The sequence below is a fragment of the Crocodylus siamensis genome, chromosome 14, assembly GCF_052110815.1.
Source record: "Crocodylus siamensis isolate JL-2025a chromosome 14, ASM5211081v1, whole genome shotgun sequence".
NCBI lineage: Eukaryota > Metazoa > Chordata > Crocodylia > Crocodylidae > Crocodylus > Crocodylus siamensis.
The window spans coordinates 21,551,377-21,574,292 of record NC_143408.1 but is presented as its reverse complement, the minus strand read 5'-3'; the positions used below and the strand labels follow the sequence as shown (position 1 = coordinate 21,574,292).

The 22,916-nt window shown below is 46.6% G+C and overlaps 2 protein-coding genes across 3 annotated transcripts in view; one reads left to right on the top strand and one right to left on the bottom strand.

Moving 5' to 3' along the window:
• Window positions 1–580: 580 nt before the first annotated feature.
• VPS26B (VPS26 retromer complex component B) lies at window positions 581–14,080 on the bottom strand. The gene is made up of 6 exons (XM_090027855.1): window positions 13,858–14,080; window positions 8,664–8,820; window positions 6,399–6,563; window positions 5,465–5,640; window positions 4,657–4,799; window positions 581–4,040 (listed from the first exon to the last, which is right to left on the bottom strand). Exons 1-6 carry the CDS (start codon window positions 14,078–14,080, stop codon window positions 3,894–3,896), a joined length of 1,011 nt encoding a protein of 336 aa, XP_089883981.1. The 3' UTR covers window positions 581–3,893.
• NCAPD3 (non-SMC condensin II complex subunit D3) overlaps window positions 14,079–22,916 on the top strand; it is a 43,544-nt gene continuing 34,706 nt past the window's right edge. For both annotated transcript variants that reach the window (XM_090027854.1, XM_090027853.1), the window contains exons 1-7: window positions 14,079–14,487; window positions 16,620–16,774; window positions 17,349–17,511; window positions 18,717–18,898; window positions 19,894–20,064; window positions 20,153–20,214; window positions 20,485–20,572. In XM_090027854.1, coding sequence (XP_089883980.1) covers window positions 14,079–14,487; window positions 16,620–16,774; window positions 17,349–17,511; window positions 18,717–18,898; window positions 19,894–20,064; window positions 20,153–20,214; window positions 20,485–20,572 — 1,230 coding nt within the window. The remainder of the gene's footprint in view (window positions 14,488–16,619; window positions 16,775–17,348; window positions 17,512–18,716; window positions 18,899–19,893; window positions 20,065–20,152; window positions 20,215–20,484; window positions 20,573–22,916) is intronic.

Here is a 22,916-nt window from a genome sequence, read left to right as displayed (position 1 = left end):
GGACAGACTAGCAGCTTTACATCTACAGCCAGAGCAGAAGGGCTTGACTTGACTGGTGGTCTTTACTGTTCATGATGCCAAGATGACACTGTACATCTGACACATGGAAAGGTCTTCACCAAGACTGGAGGGAGCAAAGTTCTGCAAAGGCCGGTGTCTGGTCTCAAGTCTGTGTGGCTGTGACTTGCACAATATATGTCCAAAACTGAAACTCTTCAAGAGGTGAGCTGCTGCAAAGCAGACTTCAAATCCTTAATGGTCTGTAGAGCTTTAAAACAGAGGCAAAGTGGAACCCTCATGCTGATCTAGTGACCAGAGTTAATTACTTTAGTAAAGGACTTGCTCTTCATCCTACAAAAGTAGGGCCAAAGAAAAAAGAACAAGTATCTGGGCTATCGTAGCTGCACCAACCACCATGGCTTAAAGCTGGCTAGCTACTTTTCCTATCAGTACCGCTGCTGACACCTGTAGAGGCACTCAAAACCACTTTGTCTATCCCGCAAAAAGGTGCCAGGTAAGTGACCCGTGCATAGAAAAGTAGAAGAGTTCAGTGCTGCAATACAAATCCAGTCAGACGAACTTGTGCACAGCATTTGAAAGCCCAGGATGGCCTTTTAATCAGAGAGACATAAACCAAATTTCAAAATACAGTCATTGAAAAGACAACGAATTAAGAACCATGTAAACACGGCAGAGGCTTAATTACAAGTTGCACTGCTTGGTTCAGTGCCTACACACCCTGCACTCCTTGCCCCCTTTCCCCCCCCCCAGTGCAAATCTCCATCTGGAAAAGGAACAACCAAAGCACCACCTACCACCTCCCCAGCGTGGGGTTTGCCTAAACACTGTAGTGCCCCTTCTCTCACTTAACTCCCTCTTCTGTAGTGTCTTGTACTGGCCTTGTATGTTAACATTGCTACTCCTGAGAGGCTTCCAGCTTTGTCCTCAGGAGATAAGATCCTACGTACCCAGCAAAGTGGGCAAACTGGAAAGCAGGTCAAGTGATCAAATCAGAAAAAAGGTAAAACAAAGGGGGGAGGGGGGGAAGACTTGGAATTCTGGTCTTACAACCCGGGAGACAGGTGGGGGCAAAGGAAAGACAGCAGAAAAAACACGCTTGGTCATGCATCTTCCCTGACTAAACCCCTTCTCCAACCGTGATGAGCAAACACCTCTGAAACTCTCCCTGCTAAACCACCCCTCCCACCCAAAAATATAGAATCACCACGTGCAACTTGAGACCAAATTCTCACCATTTGCTACCGAGTTTCAACAGTAAGTAAACTCACCTAATCCACAGACAACTTCATCCACTGAGCTCGCTCAGCACAATGCATACAACGACCAAGAGAAGCAAGCAAAAAGAGGATGGTTTTGGGGCTGGGTAAGAGTGAGGTAAAGAGGGAGGGTCAGGGTTTTAAATAGCTTAAATTTAAAATAATTGCTGTGCTTGCCTCAATCTGCTACCCCAAGTGGCTCCCAAAGGGAGTATCACCTGATCCCAACTCATTATGCATTACCACAGCATGCCTTTATCCCTCCCCAGGGGCCAGAGCTCATTAAATTAGTGTCAGGAGGAATGACAAGTTCCTTGGGTACACAAGTCCCAAAGCATGCTGCTGTCTCCTTTCCTGATGTAATAAGACAGTTGCCCATACAAGTCTCCAGTTCAGGCTGAGAAAAGAGACCATAGTTCCAGCTCAGAGCACAGACTTCTCATGGAAAGAGGCAGAGTAAGCCACACACCTTCACTACTACAGAGCAGAACATGGCATGACACTATAGTTCACAGCAGAAAAGAGGCAATTAGTGTCCTCTGCAACAGAGCAGGACTCTCCAGCTAGGTTAAGAACCGTAGTCCTACGCATGATGGATGAGTGAAAAATAACTCACTTTGGCAAGCAGAACACACATGTATCACTGAACTACAGCAGCTTTCTTACTACATAAAGATCTCCCCCTCCCACCCAGATCCCACACTCCCCACAACAGGCACAGTGGCACTGTCTGACAAATTGAGGTTGAAGATGCTTTAACTTCCCAGCAGCAAGAAAACAGTTCTGTATCCAACCGGCAGACAGTGACAGAACAAATTCTGGATTCAAAACCAAGCCAGGCAGAGTCCCAGTGAGCTACAAAACTACAGGGGAAGTCATCAGTGCAGATCCCATTTGAGGGAACTAATGTCCCAGAATTTAGTTCAGGTTTTCATGTCCTTCTGCTGGAAGACGGCTATAATACCTGCTTCCTGGAAGGGCATCTCAAAAGGATGGCTATTTTCCAAATGCAGTCAATCAAGTTTAAAAAGCCACTTCAGATTTACAGGAGGACTTAATCTCTGCCACAAACTCTCTCACAATGCAGCAGCCCTCCCAAAGTTAAATGGAATTTGAGAGCAAGAGGCATCCTCTGACATGATCCTCAGCTAGCAGGCCCAAAAGACAGTCCCACTCATTCTCATCAGGCCTCCATCACTCATCTGCGTAGAAGCAGACACTGACCACTGATTTGTTGTGACCTAATAGATGTAAAGGCCTCTACTTGAACAATGACATCCACACTTGCTAGGAACAGCAACCCCCAGGCCCACAGTTCAAGGGAGCAGACAGCAAGCCTTTCAAGTGCAGGTGTTTAAACTTTGCAACCAGCATCCTCACCCTCCTCCACCCACTGTGAAAGCTGTTCTCTCAACATGGAAGAGGTTTTGACCTCAGCACCCCGCCTAAGGCAAATCCTAAGGCTGAGCTCGGATAAATAAGACAAAGGGAGAACTAGACACAAAATGCTCTCACACAAGCAGCTTCTCAAGCAATGGCACCAATTCCTCAACCTCTTGCTCTGCAGCACTTTCCCTTGTACAAATTGAGTTGACTGCACTGCTTCCCATTTCAGCACACACAGCAGTACATGGAATCTGTTGTACTGTGATCTATCGCAAAGAGCACTTCCCAGGACTTAGATGTCCGAGGTTGGCTGTAATATGAGGACTCAGTTGCATCCAACAGCCTGAGCTTCCAAGACAGACAATACCGACTCTGCTTTTTCAGCAATGAGCAGTTTCCCCCAGATTCACTATTCAGCTGCTCTGCTAGCTCGCATTCCCTCAGCCACTGCACTACCCAGCATCCACCACCCGTCAGCTGCCTGGGCCTTTCGTGTTTGACCTTCCACACCCCCTCAACAAGATGCTGCATCCCAGAGCTCGGAAGAGAGGGACGCACCACCTGCTGTGCTCCCCAAGGCGACAGTTCTGCTCTAGTCACCAGGCTGATTCAACAACCGTTATATACCCATTTGCAGCAGGGAGTCCAAGAAAAGCGCGAAGGGGAAGAAAAAACAGGGACCAAAGAATTTATAACAGGCTACGCCTCCAGCTGAAACTGCTTCCTTCCCCACTTGCTCATTCGCACTCTTGTTGTACAGCTAAAATGCTGCCACACTCCCTCCTCCTCACCGCACCAAGACTCCTAGATGGCAGCAAAATTCCACTCCACAACCAAAACCACATGCACAACACGGAGAAGAAATCCCATTTCCCTTCCATGCTCCCCCTTCCCTGCTGCCAGGCTGAAGGGGGTGGGAAGTGGGGGATGGGAGGTTTTGTGGCAAAGAGGAAGCCAGCCAGCTCCAAGACTCCTGCACATGTAAAAACAGGTGACCCCAGAGGAATGTAGTCAACTGGGGAGCACTAGGGTATGTTCAACTCTGTGCCATCATTGCTGTAGCTCATGTTGCCCCCTCCCCCACCCTACCCCCGTGGTCCTTTGAAGAAAGGAGTTAAGTCAAAAACGGATATTTATTGTCGTAAGTCTCTGAAATATCTTCTTTTCCCCTCACTGCTGCCACTGGCTCCAGAATCTCAGGTTCCGCAGCAGCCTCGTTCCATAGGTCTCTCACTGCCGGCTGTTGTTCTCTGCAGGTTGGCTGGGGGTCCTGGCCTCAGCATGGGAGGACGTCCCTTCAAACCGCTGAGAGGCGATGGCTGCCTGGTGGGACATGCTCTTTCTCACGATGTCTCCTTTTCGCCATAGCACCACCTCCTATGGAGGAGAGATAGCAAAACCCGTTAGGATTGTAGTAGCAATGGTGGCTCTACCCAGGAGCTCCTCAGCCTTGGATCCAAAGTGACAGAGCAGTAACTTGCATCTACCTCCAGTAAAGGACATGTCATGTGCTGGCATATTCCACTCTTGCCCCTTCAAGCTGTGAAAAACTATTACAGTTCCTAGGAAGGATCCCTCCCAATGCAGTGGATGGCCAGGTGGCAAAACTCCATGCAGAACAGGCCAGGCATATGAGGAGCAACCACTAGATGCTAGCTGTGTCCTAATATACAAGGCAGCGCCACCACAGTTAAGGAGAAGGACAGCAGCACCTGGCACAGAGCAAAGAATCAGTAAGAACCAAGGGAGCTGCCTGTAGTAGGTCGTGCCCCCCATTAAGACCATTCCTTTAACTGGACACAAACACCTATCTGAGCTAGTGTTTTCTAATGCATTCTCCATGCCCACCCTAGGCGGGACAGCTCTAGTGAGCACCACATGGGGCGCTGCCCAAAACTGACCTGTTGTGAGTTTTAAAGGACCTTTCTAGATGCTATGTTAAAAATTAGATGCAATCCTGCACCATGATGCAGCATCACTTCTGCCTTCTTACCTGCTGTTTGAAGTAGCGCCTTTCCTCTTCATCTATCAGCACCAGGTTGAGGTAATAACGCACCGAGAACTTCTTATTGATGTCCCTCATAGTTGGTGTCAGCTCGTAGCCCGCCAAGAAGAGTCTGATTGGAATGGACTCCCCTGCAGAGGACACCAGCACAATGAGATCAAACCACAACTCGCCAACTCTTGCAAGCCTTTCCCTCCCATTCTTCCAAAGTGTATTGCTGCTGATACAAGCCAAATGGCTTCATTCCCAGTGTAGTGGTTTATGTGCTTAGACCTTAGTAACATTATACCCCCTCCTTAACTGTAAGCCCAGGGACCCATCACCTACAACATTACAGCAGCAGGAAAGAGAGAATGGGATGATGCTTGCTGTAGCGAGAGATGTGGCAACTCTGGAATAGAGTTACAAATACACTACAAATTAATACCATCACCAAGGGCTTGGCACAGGGGCTTGTGGCAACAGGACACCACCTCTCAGCTTCACTTAGACTAAATTTGTGTCAGTAATGGCTCCAAGTCTATTCCTCTGCCAATCTGCAAAGAGACCGTCAGTCCCAGCCTCTCTGTGCCTTGATATCTCACATGTTGCAGAAGATTCATGTTTCTGGTATTTGACAAAGGTGCCTAAGATTCACGAATGTAACAGAAGGCATATTACTATATAAGAAAATGGGAATTCAGCTGAAGACGCTATGGGATTCCTATGCAGTCCCACATTCCCAGTACTTGAGCAGCTCTGCTCCCCCAAAATTATAGAACAGAAACAAAAAAGAAACCCTCCCAACCCTCCAGACCTCTCACAGGGGCTCCATCCATGATCTCATATTTAGCTATTGTGTCATTCTCATGGTAAACGTTTGGTCCAGTCCCTGTTGTCTCTCTCTTGATGATATCGATCTCCATGTGTTTGATCTTGATCCGCACCAGCAGGAAGTAGATTTTTCCTACGATCACATCTTTCAAATGGTACCTGGAAGGGACAAGAAAGAGCACCATGGTCCATCCCACACCTGATATAGCGCAGGGCACAGACTGAAGAGCCAAGATGTGGTCAGATACTTCCATATATCTACACCATCACATCTCCACTCTAAACTTCACGGGAATCCCAAGCACCCAAACGGGCCTGCTTTAACTAACCAGGCTTTCATCCTCCAGTTCTCTTGGGAAACTGGCAAGTATGCATGGGATCATCAGAAAAAAAAACAAGATGAGAGGTTTTGGATTTCAACAATGAAATCCAAGTCTGCTATATCAGCTATTTAGGTCATTTGCTACTAGCATGATTGATACCTTGCAGGAGAACCCTCAAGAACTGCCTGGGAGGGATGCAAAAAAAACGTAGCTTACGAGGGTTAATTCTAACTTTTCTACCAGATTAACAATGACAGTCCCATATTTAATGGTATCATCTAGCAAACAGCAGAAGCTGTGTCTTGGGGGTACCTGAGAATACTGCCTTGCTCAGAACAACAGGAAGATTATGCCAGAGTAAAATAAACTGATGCATCAAATCTGCATCCCACATTCAGTATGTTGGGACAGATGGACCCATCTGCACTTCAAGGCCATGGTAGGTGGGCTGAGATTTGCAGCACATGGGAGGCTAGGAGGAATGATAGGTTCCCCTGACATAACATCTGCACATCTCATTGAATTAGCCAGCAGATTGCACAGTGCCCCGCTTTCCAGGGAGCTCTAATCAGCAGGCAACCTTTGGACACTTACTTGGATTTGTTGTACTCAAACTCGATGTGCAGGCAATCCTCAATCCCCACCTCCATCTTGATAGAGGAATTGAGTTCTGGGTAAGTGCTGAGCGTGTGCACAACAATATCCATCTCCTTCACCACATCATTTAGCCTGCGGCTGACAGTAGCTCGGAGGAAATACCTGTAAGGAAACCCCTCACCTGTTAGAGCATGCACAGATGGCAGCAGATGCAGAAGCTCTGGAAGGAAGCATTAGGATAAGAAAAAGGAGATGGGGTGACATTTAAAAGCCAATCCCCCATGGTTTAGGGAGAGGTAAAAATCCTTCCTTACCCAGCTGACCTATTTTACAATGCTGTACACAGGCCAATTACAGTTAGACCTCATCACTGTAAGGCCGAGCAGCTGCCAAGTTACCTCCCCGAAGCAGGAGATTTAATCACATTCCTTTCCACCTACATCGCTGTGGTACGGATCATGACGTTATCCAGCCTTTGCATCTGACTCAACAACTATTTTGCATTTACAAGGTATCTTTAAAATCTGTGTCTGAACTAGAATTTGTAATGTGTGAACCGCAAAGCAACAGCAAGGCATGTGTGTACATCTAGGGCGTGCTTAAAATAAGTAGGCCTGATTACAGGACAGTTGAAATGTATTTAGCCAACCCTGTCAAGAGACTGAAGTAGCAACATAATATTCATTTTATTGCCAAATAAATTTTTGAGAGCCACTAGAAATTTGGGGTTCTCTTGCCATTTAAACTATAACAGACCTGAATAAGACGACGCCTCATTCAGCTCTGGGCACACAACAGAGGGACCATGACAAGCCATGTTTTGCCACTGAGCCCAATGCACAGCCTCAAGAATTGCACAACTGCTCAGAAAGCTGTCCCAGGAGGGAGATGAGTTCCATTATCTTTGCCCTATGTGCTCATAATTTAGCATTCATCCCTGGCCAAATATCAGGCGTGAGCAAAATGAGCCTTCTGCCAGGACCAGCCCTGGCTAAAGTGTGCCTGGAAAAAATCAAGTCACTGAAAGGAGAGGAGGTACAACTAAATTATGGAAAGCAAGGAAGAAGAAGGATGAACAGGGCTTCCCCTGTCATGTATTTGGCCTTTGCAGGAGACAACAGATATTCTTATGCAGTATTTAACTTTTCAATATGCCCCTGCCCGCACAGGCTTTAACAACCCAAGACACAAGACTATACAGTGGTTCCCAAACAGAGAGTGACCCTCTTTCTTGGATCTGTAGAGCATAGTTTAACAACCTTTGCAGCAGGCCACTGGTCACTATGGTTCCCTTGCTCTACCTGTGACAGGTGAGGGTGTTGGGTCTTTGGTTGTGTGTTGGGCTTGCCTGTTGTTTTGCTAAGAGATTACACAATGGATCTGCACAGGATGGTATGGGTAGGGATGATCCTGCTGCATGCAGGAGGCTGGACTAGATGACCTACAGAGGTCCCTTCTAGCCCTACTTTTCTATGATTTTACAATTGTATGATGGGCTAAAGATACTCACGTAAATGGCAGCAATTCAGTTTAAAAGAGCCAGGTCAGGGAAGCACTGCATAACCCAGTGCTCATTATTTACTAAGTATCGATTAAAGGAAAATTGCCCTCAGAAACAGCCCTCTCACTACTTTTCCAGTCATCATGCAGCATTAATTGGAATGAGCTGCCTCTTGCAGCTGGATATAGCATTTTACCAATACCTCCTTTAACTGCCTTCCTGCTGGGAAGCAGGCCGAGATATTGGGAAGCCTACTTCCTGCAGAAACTTATGAGAAGTCTGGCTAGCAGAGTTATGGTGAACTTCTGCAGGTAACAGAAAATTGTTAGTTTAAGAGCAGCTGCACTGCTTAAATTAGGCCCTTACACCCTCCAACACATCTGTATCTCCAAAAATGGATAATGCAGATGACCCCTTTGAAGTTCTCTGATTTCCCACAGCATGTAATGTGAGACTGATATCCCATGCTCAGAGTCTTCCTAATCACACTATCAGAACAGCCAACTCTTTACAGGAATTTCAGCTGCCCCTTGCCTATTTAAGCCAGACTGTAGTTCTGTTTGTGCTCAACCATTTGACCCTCAGTCTGAGTCCCCAGACACTCGTACTGCTAAAGTTAACTACTAGCCCCTGTACTTTTGATTAGGGTAAGTACAGTGCCAAGGCTCAAGCTGCAAGTCATGATAGTCTGACACTGCTTGAAAACTATGTACAGCAAAAACAAATGGGACAGAAAAATACAACAGTGGTAGGAGACTCACCGTAACTTCACATTCTGCCCAGTGTAAGACTCATAAGGCTTTTCCACATGTGTGAATTCAAAGTCAAATGTCTGTGACTGAGTGAACTCGCCAGGACGGGCCAGGTCTTTCACCAGAGACACAAATTCATGGTGGTTCCCTCGGTCATAGTAGAGCTCTAGGAAGAAAAGATGATGGGTTAAGCAGTGCTGCTCAATGCCACATGAGAGGGTCAGCTGCAAGGATGGAACCACAGGGAAAACTCACGGTTGAAAGGAAACTCTCTGCTGCCAAGTGTCTCCCCAAGCTAGCCTTCACCACTGTTGTAGGAGAAGGTCTCTCAGGAAATCTTGCCCTTTCCATACAAAGGGTCACACTTCATCTTTCCATCTGGGCCAGACACCATAAGACAAACAAAAGTCTGAGGTAGTGCCACAATAATAGGCTGCCAGGGGAGGTCACTTTGACAGCCAGGAAAAACAAGGCCGTAACCTTGTTGTACATGCCCTTTGGTTCCACAGGTTTCTGCATCTTCTCTTCCTCCTAGTGCTGATGACACCAAGATGTGGGGAGAGGTAGGCATGCTCAAAGGGAGAGAGAGGCTGCAATTTGATTTAGACAGACTACAGAAGTGGGCGGATGATAACAGGATGGGCTTCAATGTAGATAACTGCAGGGTGCTGCACTTGGGAAGAAGGAATCCACAGCATACATACAAGCTGGGGAGCTCCCCCTTTGCGAGCACAGAGGCAGAAAGGGATCTTGGAGTCATTACTGACTCCAAGATGAACATGAGCTGGCAATGCCAGACCGCAGCCAGCAAAGCCAACTGCACCTTGTCGTGCATCCAAAGATGCATCTCAAGCCGGTCCAGAGAGGTGATACTTCCCCTCTATGCAACACTGGTCAGGCCAGAATTGGAGTACTGCGTCCAGTTCTGAACACCGCACTTTAAGAAGTATGTGGCCTGCCTTCAGAGGGTTCAGAGGAGGACTACCCACTTGGTTCGAGGGCAACAGGGCAGGCCCTACGAGGAGAGGCTGAGGGACCTGAACCTGTTCAGCCTCAGCAAGCGTAGGCTGAGGGGGGATTTGGTGACTGCCTACAAACTCATTACGGGAGCTCAGCAGCAAATAGGAAGGGCCCTATTCCCCCCAGCAGCACCTGGGATGATGAGGAAGAATGGCCAGAAGCTGATGGAGAATAGGTTCAGATTAGAGATTAGGAGGCACCATTTTCCTGTTAGGGCGGCTAGGATCTAGAACCAACTTCCTATGGAAGTGGTCCTTGGCTCCTACCTTGGGTAAATTCAAAAAGAGGTTGGACAAACACCTGTCTGGGGTCACGTGATCCCAACATGTACTCCTACCAGTGGCGGGGGTCAGACTAGATGATCTGTTCTGGTCCCTTCTGACCCCAAACTACTATGAAACTAGTGCTAGCACCTCAGTGAAGAGGGTCCAGGCTCCAGGGGTCTTTTCTGCTTCTACCACTGGTTTGCAGCATTACCTGCACACCTCCCCATGTTCATGCCTGTTCTCTCATTTGACAAACAAAGGCACCTATCCATCTCACTAATTTTGGTCAGTTAGTGTGTTAAAATTTTGAGGATCCTCTGAAAGGATCATTATTCTGCAACTGCAAGATGGAGAATCTGGTAGCTCATGAGCTGATGTAAACTATGCAGCCTGCAAGTATGAGAACAGAACAGGCTGGCATCAAAAACAGAAGGCTTGTGAACATATCATTCTCATGAAAGCAGGCAGAGAGGATGAAGGTGGGAGTAAAGATGCCCCTGATCTCTCTACAGCTTTCCTATCCTTGGACACTAAAACAAACCAGAACATCTTGCTCAGCTTTACAGTGAAGAGATCGAACTGTAATCAGCATACCCAGACAGCCAGCAAAAAAAGGACCCAACACAGCACCTACTGCCATCCCCTCTAATCCCTTCCTGCAGGGTCTCACATTCAAGGCTGAGGCACTGCAATTCTAACCAAAATGAAACAACAAGGCTTTTCCAGGAAGAGAAATACGAGTGAAAAAGAAGGGCTACAAAGCTTCCATCTGTCACTGCTCATTCCTAACAACAAAGGTTAAAACACCTGTGAGAGCAAAGGTGGCTCTGTTAGCTTCTGAAAAAAGGAAAAAAACCAAAACACTGACTCCGCACTTGGCCAGCATTCAGCATAAGACCCTGCAGAGTAAAGCGCAGCTAACAGTTTTTGCCAGTCACTGGTTCTGTCATGGATGTATTTCTGGCTAGGATGATATTAGGGGAGCACACTCTCAAACTACCTTTAAGAGACATAGGCAAATACTCTCCTGTTCCCTCCCCTTCCCTAGGACAGCTCTGACCAAGTAGAGCCCTATTTTAACATGGAAACAACCTAAAAATATCTATAGTCCCACTATATTATATTCCATCTAGAGCCTAGTTGACAGGCAGTTATGGTGCAACCCAGAACCTATACTCAGCTCCATGCTGTACACAAGAGTAAATGCGACCCTTCACTTGTTTTTGTACATGAAGTACGACCCTTGGTGCTGTAATCACAGCTCTTTGGCAAAGCTCGGACCACCTTATTAAGCTAAAAGCATGACTAAGTCAGGATTTTCGATTAGCCTCCTACCAAGGTCAGCGCTGAGGCTGACCCTTGCTAACAGAGAAGACCTATAGGGTGGTTTTGGAGTTCAACCGAACCAAGATTTGGGAAACCTGGGCTCAGTTCCTTGCTCTGCTACACTGCATGCCCTCGGACAAGTCACCGATTCTCTCTCTGCCTCATTTTCCTTTCTGTAAATTACAGGATAACACTCCCTCTTTCCCAACCTTTTGTCCAACTTATACATCTTTGCCTGGGAACACCTCTTACTTGTCTGTGCTGCACCCAGTACAATGAAGCTCTCATTCTGGCTAGGGCCACTGGGTATAAGTGAAGGGCAAATAAACAGAAGTCAAGTCGCCTCTCTCCACTAATGCACTTCCATGGCGAAAGGAGGCTGCTTGGTGAGGTGCTGGGAACACGTGTGACATACAAAGAGAAACGGATCATCTTACTATGCAAGGAAAGGCACCAATTGAATTCAAATGGGGAAAAAAAACAGGCTGCCAGTATACTAAGCTCTCAGTAACAGCTGAAAAAGGTCTGAAATTGACACTTGACAGACCTTTAAACAAGGAACTGAGGTTCTTTCATATTTAAGATGACATTAGCACTTCAAACAACAGAATAAACTGCAATCTGAGCTGTTCACCAAAGCCAGAATATTGCATTCCAATTTCTTTTTAAGACTTCCAACAGTTTTGTGATGATCACAGGACAGTTACTGCACAGAGACCAACATCCAAAACTACATCTGCACCCACATGCAACAGGAAGAAAACCAGACCTGGATATCAACCAGAGAACCAGATACAGGGCTCCCAGATTCCCACCTCTGCCATAGATCCTCTCTGAGCCTAAGTAAGTCACATTGCTTCTCTTTGCCTCAGTGTCCCTCTTGGGAAAACAGGTTAATACTCACCTACCTCACAGGGTTGAGGGATCTTAAAATAGATTCAAATGATACAGCATGAGGCATTTTAAAATGGAAGTTGCTAAAAAAATGCAGTTAATTACTTCAGCCTCTAAGCTAGAGTTTGGGGGTTTCTTACGACCAAAAGCAACTCAAGCTTCCAGTGTGGTCATGAAAGTTCTCTTTATACCACTAACAGGCATCATTTATGTAGACCTTCCTGAATTCAATACACTACAAGAAAACCAGTACTCAAAAATGCTCTGTAACTATTAAGTTCATTTCACAAATGAAGAAACAGATCAGTGAAGTGAGCAGCCCAAGGCTACATAGTTTATAAGTTCCAGAGCAGAAGTCCAGCCACGCTCATTTTAATTACAGCCCTCCAGCTGGAGATTAGAACCAGTTTCTTCTAATGCACCTGCTTATATACAGCTTTCTGCAGGTTCCCTGTACACCTCACAAACAGCATCATGGCATTAAGGGGAGATAGAGGACTGGCAAGCATGGGGTGGGCATGTGGTTCACTCCGATTACGAAGCGGTGCTTTCAGTCTCGGGCTGAACATGCTGGTTGCAATAAAACAAAGTGGGGGCAGCTCATGTTCGTTTCCAATGTTAGTTCAGAACTGGATGGATCACATATCCACGGCCTGGCACATGCTTTTTATTCCTTCAGGACTGACACTATTCATGCAGCACCTTAAAAGGCTTATCAGTGCTTTAAACTCCAGCGAGTCCACCAAAGGATTATTTCTCTACAGCAGTCAAATGGTGGGTGTGGCACCAACCATACCACCAGGCATGGAAAACACTTCATAATACATCCACACCATGTCAAGTCACCAAATTCAAACTGAAACCACAACAATAATTCAGATTATTGAATGACTGTGAAGATGAATGCACTCCACAATCCAAAAGAAACAAGGCAGCTGGAACTGCAGGCTTAAGAAAGAGGATCCCAAGAGCCATCTAACTTCCAGCGTGCAGCTAACAATTGGAAATGCACGTGCCACAAGACACCCTGCTGCCCTCCACATAACCGCTGCGCCCCAACACAGCCAGGCCCATCCCTGCCACGAGCACAGGAAATGCAAACAGGCATCTAGGAATAAAAGGACAGGAGAACGAAGAAGGGCGCAGCTGGTAGCACCATGTGACTACCAGGAGGGTACAGATGAAAGGTGCAAATCAACAGGCAGAGAGGGCCAGATCCCTCAAGTCACCACACAAGTGAGAACAAGACTGGAAGATACCTGAAGGCATCTCCTGGCTGCCATCAAACCCTCCCGATCTGGCAGGGGATTCAGAGGGACGGCAGTGAGCAAGCCGACACCAGGGATCCTACCCCACTTTTCCTTGCAGACATTTCTGCCTGGGAAGCAGCAGTTCTCATCGCACCGCTCAGCACAGGAGGGGGCAGGCCCTCTGGCCTTAAGCACAAGGACCGCTGGGGGGAGTGGGGGGCAGCCCAAGGAGAAGCTGTGAGTACCCAACCCGACCCCTGCCACAGACAGGGCAAGGGCAAAAGCGCGGCTTACCTGCTCCCCCGTGCACTTTGCCTCTCAGGCAGGACAAGAGCAAGGTCTCACCCCCACCCCCTATGCAGGGAAAGGGTGAGAGCAGGGCCTCACCCCACACCCCCCCAGGCCCCCACCCCTCACCACGCCCCCATCTCCCCCCCCGCCGCTGACCGATCTGCCCGATGAACTCCACTTTGATGCCCTGGTGCTCCAGGCGCTTGTTGGGGTGCTTGAGCGTGAGCGCGACGCGGCCGGACACGGTTTCGCCGTCATAGAAGAGGAAGTACTTCTCCTTCTTGCCTTCCTCCGTCTTGTGCTCCACCCGCCGCCGGCTCTCGGCGTCGCTCAGCACCAGCTCCAGCTCGGCGCTCTGCCCGAACCCGAAGAAGCTCATGGTGGCGGCGGCGGCGGCGGCGGCGGCGGCGGCAGGCAGCAGCAGCAGCAGCAGGGGCAGGGGCAGGCCGGGCGGGTGGCGGGGCGGTGCTGCCGAGCCCCGGCTCCGCGCTCCCTGGCTCCGCACCCCGCGGCCCCGCCCCTCCACCGCCTGCCTCCGGCCCGGCCCGCACTGCGCAGGTGCCGCCCGGCGCCGCTCCCCGCGGCCACTTCCGGGACCCTGGCGCAAGGGCGTCACGTCCGCCCTGCACGGCGCAGGTGCCGCAGGCAGCTTCTTCCGGCGGGTAGCGATTGGCTGGCGCTCTCGGGCCGCGCCGATTGGCTGGTTCGAAGGTGGCGGCGGCGGGATGGCGGCTGAGGCGCTGCTGAGGGGCCTGGCGGCTTGGGGGCTGCGAGGCGTCGGTACGGGTGAGTGCCGGGCTTGGCACGTGGGGCTGGATGGGTTTGACCCCCTGTGTAGATACCGCAGAGTTAATGTCTGCTTCCACATGCAGACATTGCGGGGTCAATGTCTGTTTTCACGTGCAGATACTGCGAAGTTAATGTCTGTTTCCACCTGCGCCTGAGTCGCAGAGAGATGGATGCCCCTGTTAATCTGTTACGAGAAGACTGAAGGGAGGGTCCTTCCCTCTTCTCGGGGGGGTGATGGCTGTATTTGGGGCCAGGAGGGAATTTGATCTATGAGGGGTTTGACCTTCCTCTGTAGCCGGGGTCTTGGATCTCTTAAACATGCATTAACAACCTTTTGCAGCAGCACCACACCAGCTGGTAAGTCTGCCCACTAGTGCAGTCCTACTGGTAAGTCTGTTGTGGAGGAAGGGGCATGGTGGGGTGTAGATCAAGGTCCCCTGCAGTGAGGGAGGAAGTGTGGCAGGGTGGGGCACAGCACGGGGCGGAGCCGCGAATGGCTTGGCAGGGGACGGCCCCTGCCACTGAGGGCACCTAGGGCAAGGGTGGGCTGGGGCCAGGGCTGCATCGGGCTCTTCCTGGCAGGGGATTGGGGTGGGTTGCACTTGGGACAGGAGGCATCGGCGCTGGGACGGAGGTTTGGGGTGGATGCAGTTCCAGGTGGCACCAAACTTTGGGGTGTTTGCAGTTCCCCCTGACTCCCTTCCCAGTGCTGCCACTTCCCACCCAGAGCGCAACCCAGCTCAGCCTGGTCCCAGCCTGCAGCGGCAGCCTACCCTCACTCCATGCACAGATCCAGGGGTGCACATCCCTCATGCCCTCCCAAGGTGCATGCAGCCTTCCCATGCTTGGGGCTTTGTCCCATGCCCTCCCCGGCTGTGCAGCGCCTGCCTCAGCCCCAGTCCCTCTCTCACCACCACAGGGGCCTTAATCTACTCTCTGACCCCCTCGCCCCTTCCTTCACCCCCCTTCACCTACAACAGCCTTATCAACCCAACACTGGCCGGGCCGCGTATCGGCCATCAGATCAGTATCAGCTGATATGGCTCCTTAAAAATTAGCTGTCAGTATCAGCCCAAAAATTCTCATAGGCCCCAAGCCCCTGCTCACAGGCTGGAACTCTGCCAGCCTGCAAGGGAAAAGCCTTGGTTTCCCACATGTCTGTCTTTTAAAGAAGAAGATTCCAATTTGTTGATCCATTTTTAAAGTTTGTTCAGGACCCTTTCATATAGTCTTGAGAGATGCTGGACTAGAGGATGAATAAAGGCCCCTTCCAGCCCTACTGCTCTATGAGTCTATGAACTGAAACATTCTTTTCTCCCTTTTGTAATTGCTTGATCCCTTTACAAAGAAAATAGGGCATGGACTATCACGACACAAAACAATACGTACATGGGTATGTATGTACGGCTACTTCTGAACCTCTGGTAGTTTGTTCTGATTTCTCATGGAGCATATTGCATTATTTTACAGTTGCTAATATATGCATTGGGATATAAGCTAGTGGCTTATATTGTTTTCAGCTGTAAAACTCTGAATGTTTTAAGACCCTGTTTGATACAAAAAGAAGCAAACCATTTTGATTATTTGAGACTTCTCAACTGGCACACTGTCATAGAAGAGGCTACGATAAGATATTTTGAAACAAGAGTCTTTAACTCTGAAGCTTTTTTTTCCCCTATTATAGTAGTATAGAACTGAAGAACTGTACTGGATCTTGTAAAGCATATAGAATTTATCTCTTTCCACAAGGACATGGTATAGGTGGAGACTTCATTCTCAGTGGCATGAAGCAGCTCATATTTGGACACTGATTCAGCTCCATTTTTGTGTGAATTTTTGTTAACTATTTTTGTGCTTGAAGCTTTAAGTAAGTACATGTAATACATCAGATAAGAACCTTTTGTTTTTTAAAGGGTTCTCTCTCTGGCCTAACACCAGTTCACAAAGTAAATAATTGTTCCTACCTCAACTTGTTCTATGTTTATAAACTAGTGCCGACATGTTGTTAATAAGTAAAGTTTTTTGTTTTTGTTTGTTTACCTTCCATTCCAAAACAGCTTATAAACTTTATTGTATAAATATATTTTATTTGATTGTTGATCTAGAGTTTGTGTTTTGTTTTTCCCAAGCCTGGGTGGACACTGTCTGGGATTTAGATTTCACAGAAGCAGAGCCTCTGGATTCCAGAGTGGAAGAGGGAATCACAGAGGATGGGCTTGATGCTTTCACTCGGCTGTATGAGACTCTCTCTCCTTTTGCTGCGGAGGATCATGGGACCACTGAGGTAAGGCACAAATTATCCAGGTCCTTACCTATTAACACAGAGGTCCCTCCTGTGTACTTCTGTTGTTCAACTTTTTCCTGCTTTTCTGTAGTAACTTTAATTGAAGTTTTTGACCTCAGAATGAGCAGCTTATGCTTTGTACAAGCTTCAAAGTGCCAGTCTGTTTGGCATATTAAGATGTTTCTAAGAGAGCGTATTCATATAAAAAACCTTAACATAGGAGGAAAGGACAGAATGATAACTGTTGGGAATCCTAATGCTAGTTGCTGAACAAATATACTGTCACAGTTCATACATATTTTTCCAATTAAGTTATGTTTAAACATCAACATAATTATTTTAATATATTATTTTCCATCTGTTACTTCTGAGTCACAAAAGAAAATCTAAACAAGGTTGATTATTCTAAATGTCTTGCTTTAACTTGAAAAGGACTCTAGTCTGTAAATGACACATTTTTCTTGCGACCAGTTATCATAGCCCTGTGTATCATTTTTGTAACTTTGATGATGAGTAGTGACAGGTATAGATTAGTGTGCAGGTTACTCACTGTTAGTTTTCTGCTTTGTCTCAGAGTGTCTGGACCCTTTTTGCTGAGAACAACCTATCCCACAATGCTCTTGTGGCCATCTTGTATCATTTTGTCCAAATGGGCCTGCATAAAAGGGCTAATGTACAGCAGCGGGTTTATGCTCTCCATGCTGCTGGGTTATACTTCTTATTGCTTGAAATTCCAGGTAAGTAGATGGATTTGCCTTTCTGTCTTTTGCAGAGTTGCCTGCTTGGACCATACTTTTATTTATCTCCTGTTCATAAGAATGAAAGTTGGGATAGTCATTTTTTAGCTGTGGCCCTCAAGGTCAAGACTGTTTGAGGATGTGTTGTGCTGGGAAAGTCATTATGATCTGATAGAAGGGACATAGTATTGTAGTCGTGGTGGTCCAGGGAATGTGTAAGAAACAATGTTTGGTAATATTTTTTTATTGGATCTGTTGTATAGTTGGGAGAGAGGTAAGACATGATGTCTTTCCTCAGGTCTGGAAAGAAGCAGGCCCAGCCTCCACCCCACCCTTACTTGATTGACATGAAGCACATATTGACAAGAGAGCTTGTACTGCTGATTTTTTGTGCTGTATCTCTTCTGTAGGTAGAGAGGATATAGCTCTCCACAGCTGCCAGCCTGCCTTATGCATGAAAGCAAAATTCTCTAATTAGAGTAAAAGGTAGTTAGTTTTCTATAATGTATTTTTCTTGCAATCAGTATTGCAGCACTTTTTCTTTAACCTGGGTGTTTGTCAATGAGCTTATGTATTTCACGGTGAGCTCTTGTTTTACCATTTTGCTTCTTTTTTTTTTTTAATGCAGCACATCCCAAATTGATTGATCATCCTATTTTGAATAACACTGATAATCTCATTGCTGACCTCAGTTGCTGCTGCAGTGTAGTTTTGTTGTTTTTACAGAAATGCTTTCATCCACCTTCTAAATCAGTGATTTTCAACCAGGGTGCTGCAGCACCTTGGGATGCCTTGAAATCCTTCCAAGGGTTGTGTGCTGTGCCACATAATGTTAGTGCTGTTAGGTATGCAAGCATGCTTCATAAGATATACCCAGAGATTTTAAATAGAATTCCATAGTTGTAGTCTTCCTGAGTTTTTTTGCAACAGAGAAAAACTTTTATTCTTCTGTAGTTGAAAAGTCAAAAGTAGGAGCTGGCATTTTTTGAGAGGGGACTCAAGTCTATCCAGAGGTGTCTTGAGTCTGAAAAGGCTGAGAACCACTGTTCTAAATGTATTCAGAGTACTAGGATGGCACTTGTGTTCCAGATATCTGATTGACTATCTGTTCCATTTGTACAGTGAGATTATCTTATCTTTTTCTGTGTTAATAGTTATGTTCTGTACATGACTAAAATCCTGTTGTCTTTATGGTTTCTGGACAGGCAGTGTAGCTAATCAGGTGTTCCACCAAGTGATGTTTGACAAATGCCTTGAAACGCTGCAAAAAACCTGGCCTCAGGAATCTGATTTGACCAGAAAGAGGAAAAAGAACCATGGAAAAAGTCCTCAGGCTAATACAAAAAATAAAAAAAGAGGAAGGCCAAACAGGAGGGAGAGCTCTGAGGTAAGAAGATGGTCTTAGCTCTTCAGACACATAATTCCAGGGGCCAAATGCTCTTAAACTAATATCAGTAGCAAAATTATCATTCATCTCAAGTCAAAATGAGACTTAATGACAACTTGTAGAGCTGGTCTCAGTTACTTAATAGACCTGTATATTAGTAGGGGATGGGACCCTAATGTATACTGCAAAGATTTACCAGCAAAACTTTGAGTGTCTGCACTCAAAAGTTCTTGTGTAGTCGCAGAATCTTCCTTTCTTTGGAGCAGATAAAGGTTTCTTACAAGATCTACAGGTAGCCAAAGACACTTGTAGGCACCCACACACTTAACAGCTGCCCAGCTGGTGCCTTTCCACCACGCACATGATATTCTGATGGTACAGCTGCTGTAATGGAGCCATGCAGCCACCACAAGTGCATGCGTGAGTATGCACTTGTTCTGTCAGCATGGGAGTGGGACCAAGGCCTAAGGGTATTGGAATGTTTGCATTAATCTAATAATGCAAGCTGGAGGGCTGCGTACTTTCAAGCAGCTGTGGAGTGCATTTAACTTCTGTGAGAGCAGCTCTGACAAAGTTCTAGGTTTTATTAAATCTTTGTTATATTTGTTGAGTTACGTACTACACACTGAAGGAACTTTGAGTATGTGAGGAATGAAGATATTCGGCAGAATTAGGAATTTGAGGTGATTCTGCAAGAATCCATTTTGTATAGACCGAGATCAGAATTAACACACATGCCCCTAATTTTACAAGCATTTTCCTATGTGAACTTTTTGGATGTGGCTAAGTAGCATGGATTTTGTGTGTGTCTGTTCCCCTCCCTGTCCCCCTCTCCTCCCTAACATTAAAGTTTGGTATTTTGGATGAATTCCAGTTCTCCTTTAGTATTATGAAATAGGTTCTAGTGTCAGAGTATCTGAGAAGTACTAAGGCAATGTTTGCTTTCTATTAAAGACCACACTGAGAAATTATGTCTTTGCTTTCTGCTAATCTAGATGGATGAGATTTTTGAGGAGGAGGAGGAGAATCAGGAAGAGGTTTATTTTTCAGCACAAGATCTACTTCAAATTCGTCAGGCAGTCTTTCTTCTCATGAAAAACTTCTTAAGGCTTCTACTCAAATTTTCCCTGAAAGAGAAACCTCAGTGTGTGCAGAATTGCCTGCAGGTAACTAAGACTTCTAGTCACTTGGCTTACAAACACACCTGCAACACTCCCTTTTACAGACTCTCACTTTCCTAACTCTGTCTTGCAGATCTTCGTTGAACTGACAAGTTTTGAGCCTGTAGTGCACGCGATTGAGTTTTCAGGAACAATGTGAGCTGTTACTTCTTAATATAGTGATTTGACAAGCTAAAGCACTAAATGTGTGTATTTGTATTGTTCTGTTTATATTAAAATGGAAACAGTGATTTCTTTCTTCTTGAGAGATAATTGGAACATATTCTTCCTAGATGACATGTAAACAGCATTCACTGAATTCTAAGCAAGGGCTTCCAGTTAGTAATGAGTATGTTTAATCATTTAATTAAAGTAAATGCATATCTAGGAAACACTGAAGACATCTCAACATGTTCTTTTGCTTAGGAACATTAATCAAGCAAAGTATGTCCCAGAACTGGCTTATCATGGGCTACGGTTGCTGTGCTCCCCACTACATGGTGTAGAAGATAAGGTAAAAGTCTTGACAAAAACTATTCAGGTCTGGATTTATACTTAGAAAAAAATGCAATTATTTTTTCCCCCTTTTTATGTCATTTTTGTTACGTGCCTTTTTTCCCAGAAAGAGATGGGCTAGATAAACTCCTGTTCCTTATTCCTATTTCCTATGACTTCATTGATACATCAAGCGTACCTGAACTCAGTAGTTGGAAAACATTTTGACAGTTGTTTCAAGATAAGCATATCTCTGTAAAACTGCATCTCCATATCTTAGAATAGAGCATTTTAACATTGACTGGCTTTGAATTTTGCTTCCTGCTAGATGGAGCTCTGATATCATTTGTCAGTGTATATTATGGGACTGTAAGCTGATAGTGAGCTGGGAGATGTGACAAATACCACATACACCAGGAGTGGGCAAAATATGGCCCACCAGCTGGATCTGACATACCAAGGGATTCTGTCTGGCCTGCAGCGGGTCGCTCAGCCTCTCCATGCTGTAGCATGTGTAGCCAGTTCCTCTGCCATGTGTGCACCAAGGGCAGTGCTGCCTGGGTAACCTGGCCCATCTGCCCCACATCTACCACTGGAGGTGCCAGACAGAGTGGTCGGGTGGGATTTCCATGGAGACTGGCCCAGGACCCCTGCTGGCAAGACACATTCAACTGGGTGGATGGGGTGGTGCTGCAGGCAGGTGGGGAGTGGCATACAAGAGCAAGACAGGTGGGCAGGGCTGAAGCCAGTGCTGGGATTGTGGGGCCAGTGATAGCATGGGGCTGGAGCCTGTGGCAAAGCCACGATCCACTTCCTGCACATCCCTGCCTATGAAACCAGCGCCCAACACAGGGACATGGGGAATGGATTGTGGCTCAGCCCTGGGCCCTGACTTCGTACTGTCACCACCCTACCTATCCTGCTGTCTGCCTACCCATAGCCCCATCCCATCCGTCCAGCCAATCATGCCCTGCCCACGGGCCTCCATAGAGATCCTACCTGCCTACCCATTCCATCCAGAGTCCCCAGATAGGATCAGTTGGAGTTGTTGTCATCCCCCCCCCCGGCGGCTTGCAGCAGCTCACCAGAACTTCTTAATGGCCCTCTAGCCCAAATAATTGCCCACCCCTGACAAACACACATTACAGTAAGCAGGGCTAATGAGAATTCATTGACTACTATCCTTCCATGTAGGAACATCCAATTCTACTGAAAGTCTGCAGCTGCACATTTTTATTTTTGTTAAATGAAGCACGCTGCATAAATTCTCAGTTATCTGCATATTGCTTCTATTTCTGTTGGCCTCCTCTCACTGCATAGATTGTTCTATAATGTAGACTACCATAGCTAGCCAGCTAGCTGCACAGGGAAATGCAGAGCACAGCACAGACTAGCAAAATAAATATTTGGGTGGTTATTCAGGTGGTTTTTGCAGCCTGTGCTGAGCTCCCTGGTGCCATGGCTAGATTATTAGCAGTACCTGAGCTACTGAGGTTTAAACCTAACTTGAGTCTGGGTTTACCATGCTGAGGTGGGGACACCCTTAGAAAGTATGCATGATTTTCTGAATTATACAATGTCTAGGAGCCTCTAGTGCTTGTCTGGTCAGAACTTGAGTCCTCTTTACTAGGACTCTGCTCAGATGATATGAGGATAAAGCATAGGCTGGGGAAGACCACTAAAGTAAGGCAAGTGTGGAATGGAGACAAATTGGAGAGAGTCCAGTGGAGGGCAGTGCAAATGGCGAGGGGACTGGGGCATATGATTTCTGAGGAGAGGCTGAGGGACCTGGGCTTATTTAATCTGCAGAAGAGAAGACTGAGAGGTGATTCAATAGCAGCCTTCAACTACCTGAAGGGTGGTTCCAAAGAGGAAGGAGCTGGGCTGTTCTCACTGGTTGCAGATGGCAGAACAAACAGCAAGGGTCTCAAGTTCCAGCAAGGGAAGTTTTAAATTAGATATCAGGAACACTTTCACTAGGAGGATAGTAGAGTACTGGAACAGGTTACCCAGAGAGATTGTGGAATCTCCATTCTTGCAGGGTTCTGCTGTAAGCAGGGGTTGAACTAGATGACCTGCTGAGGTCCCTTCCAACCCTAATTTTCTATGACTGTATATTCTGTGTGTTTCTGTTAAGAAGGATTTAATTTCCAGTACAACAACTATGCTTTTTTTATTTCTGTTGTCCCTGTGAAGGGAGTAACTTTTAGGTCTTATCAGGCTTGTATGAGTTCTGTTATGTTTAGTGTACCCCCAGCATAAGAAAATGTTTTCTGTGTATGTGGCTTTCCTCTTAAATGATTCAGTTTGGATTGGTATTTGTTTAGAAGATATTGGTAGCATAAACTTATCTGATTTTTTTT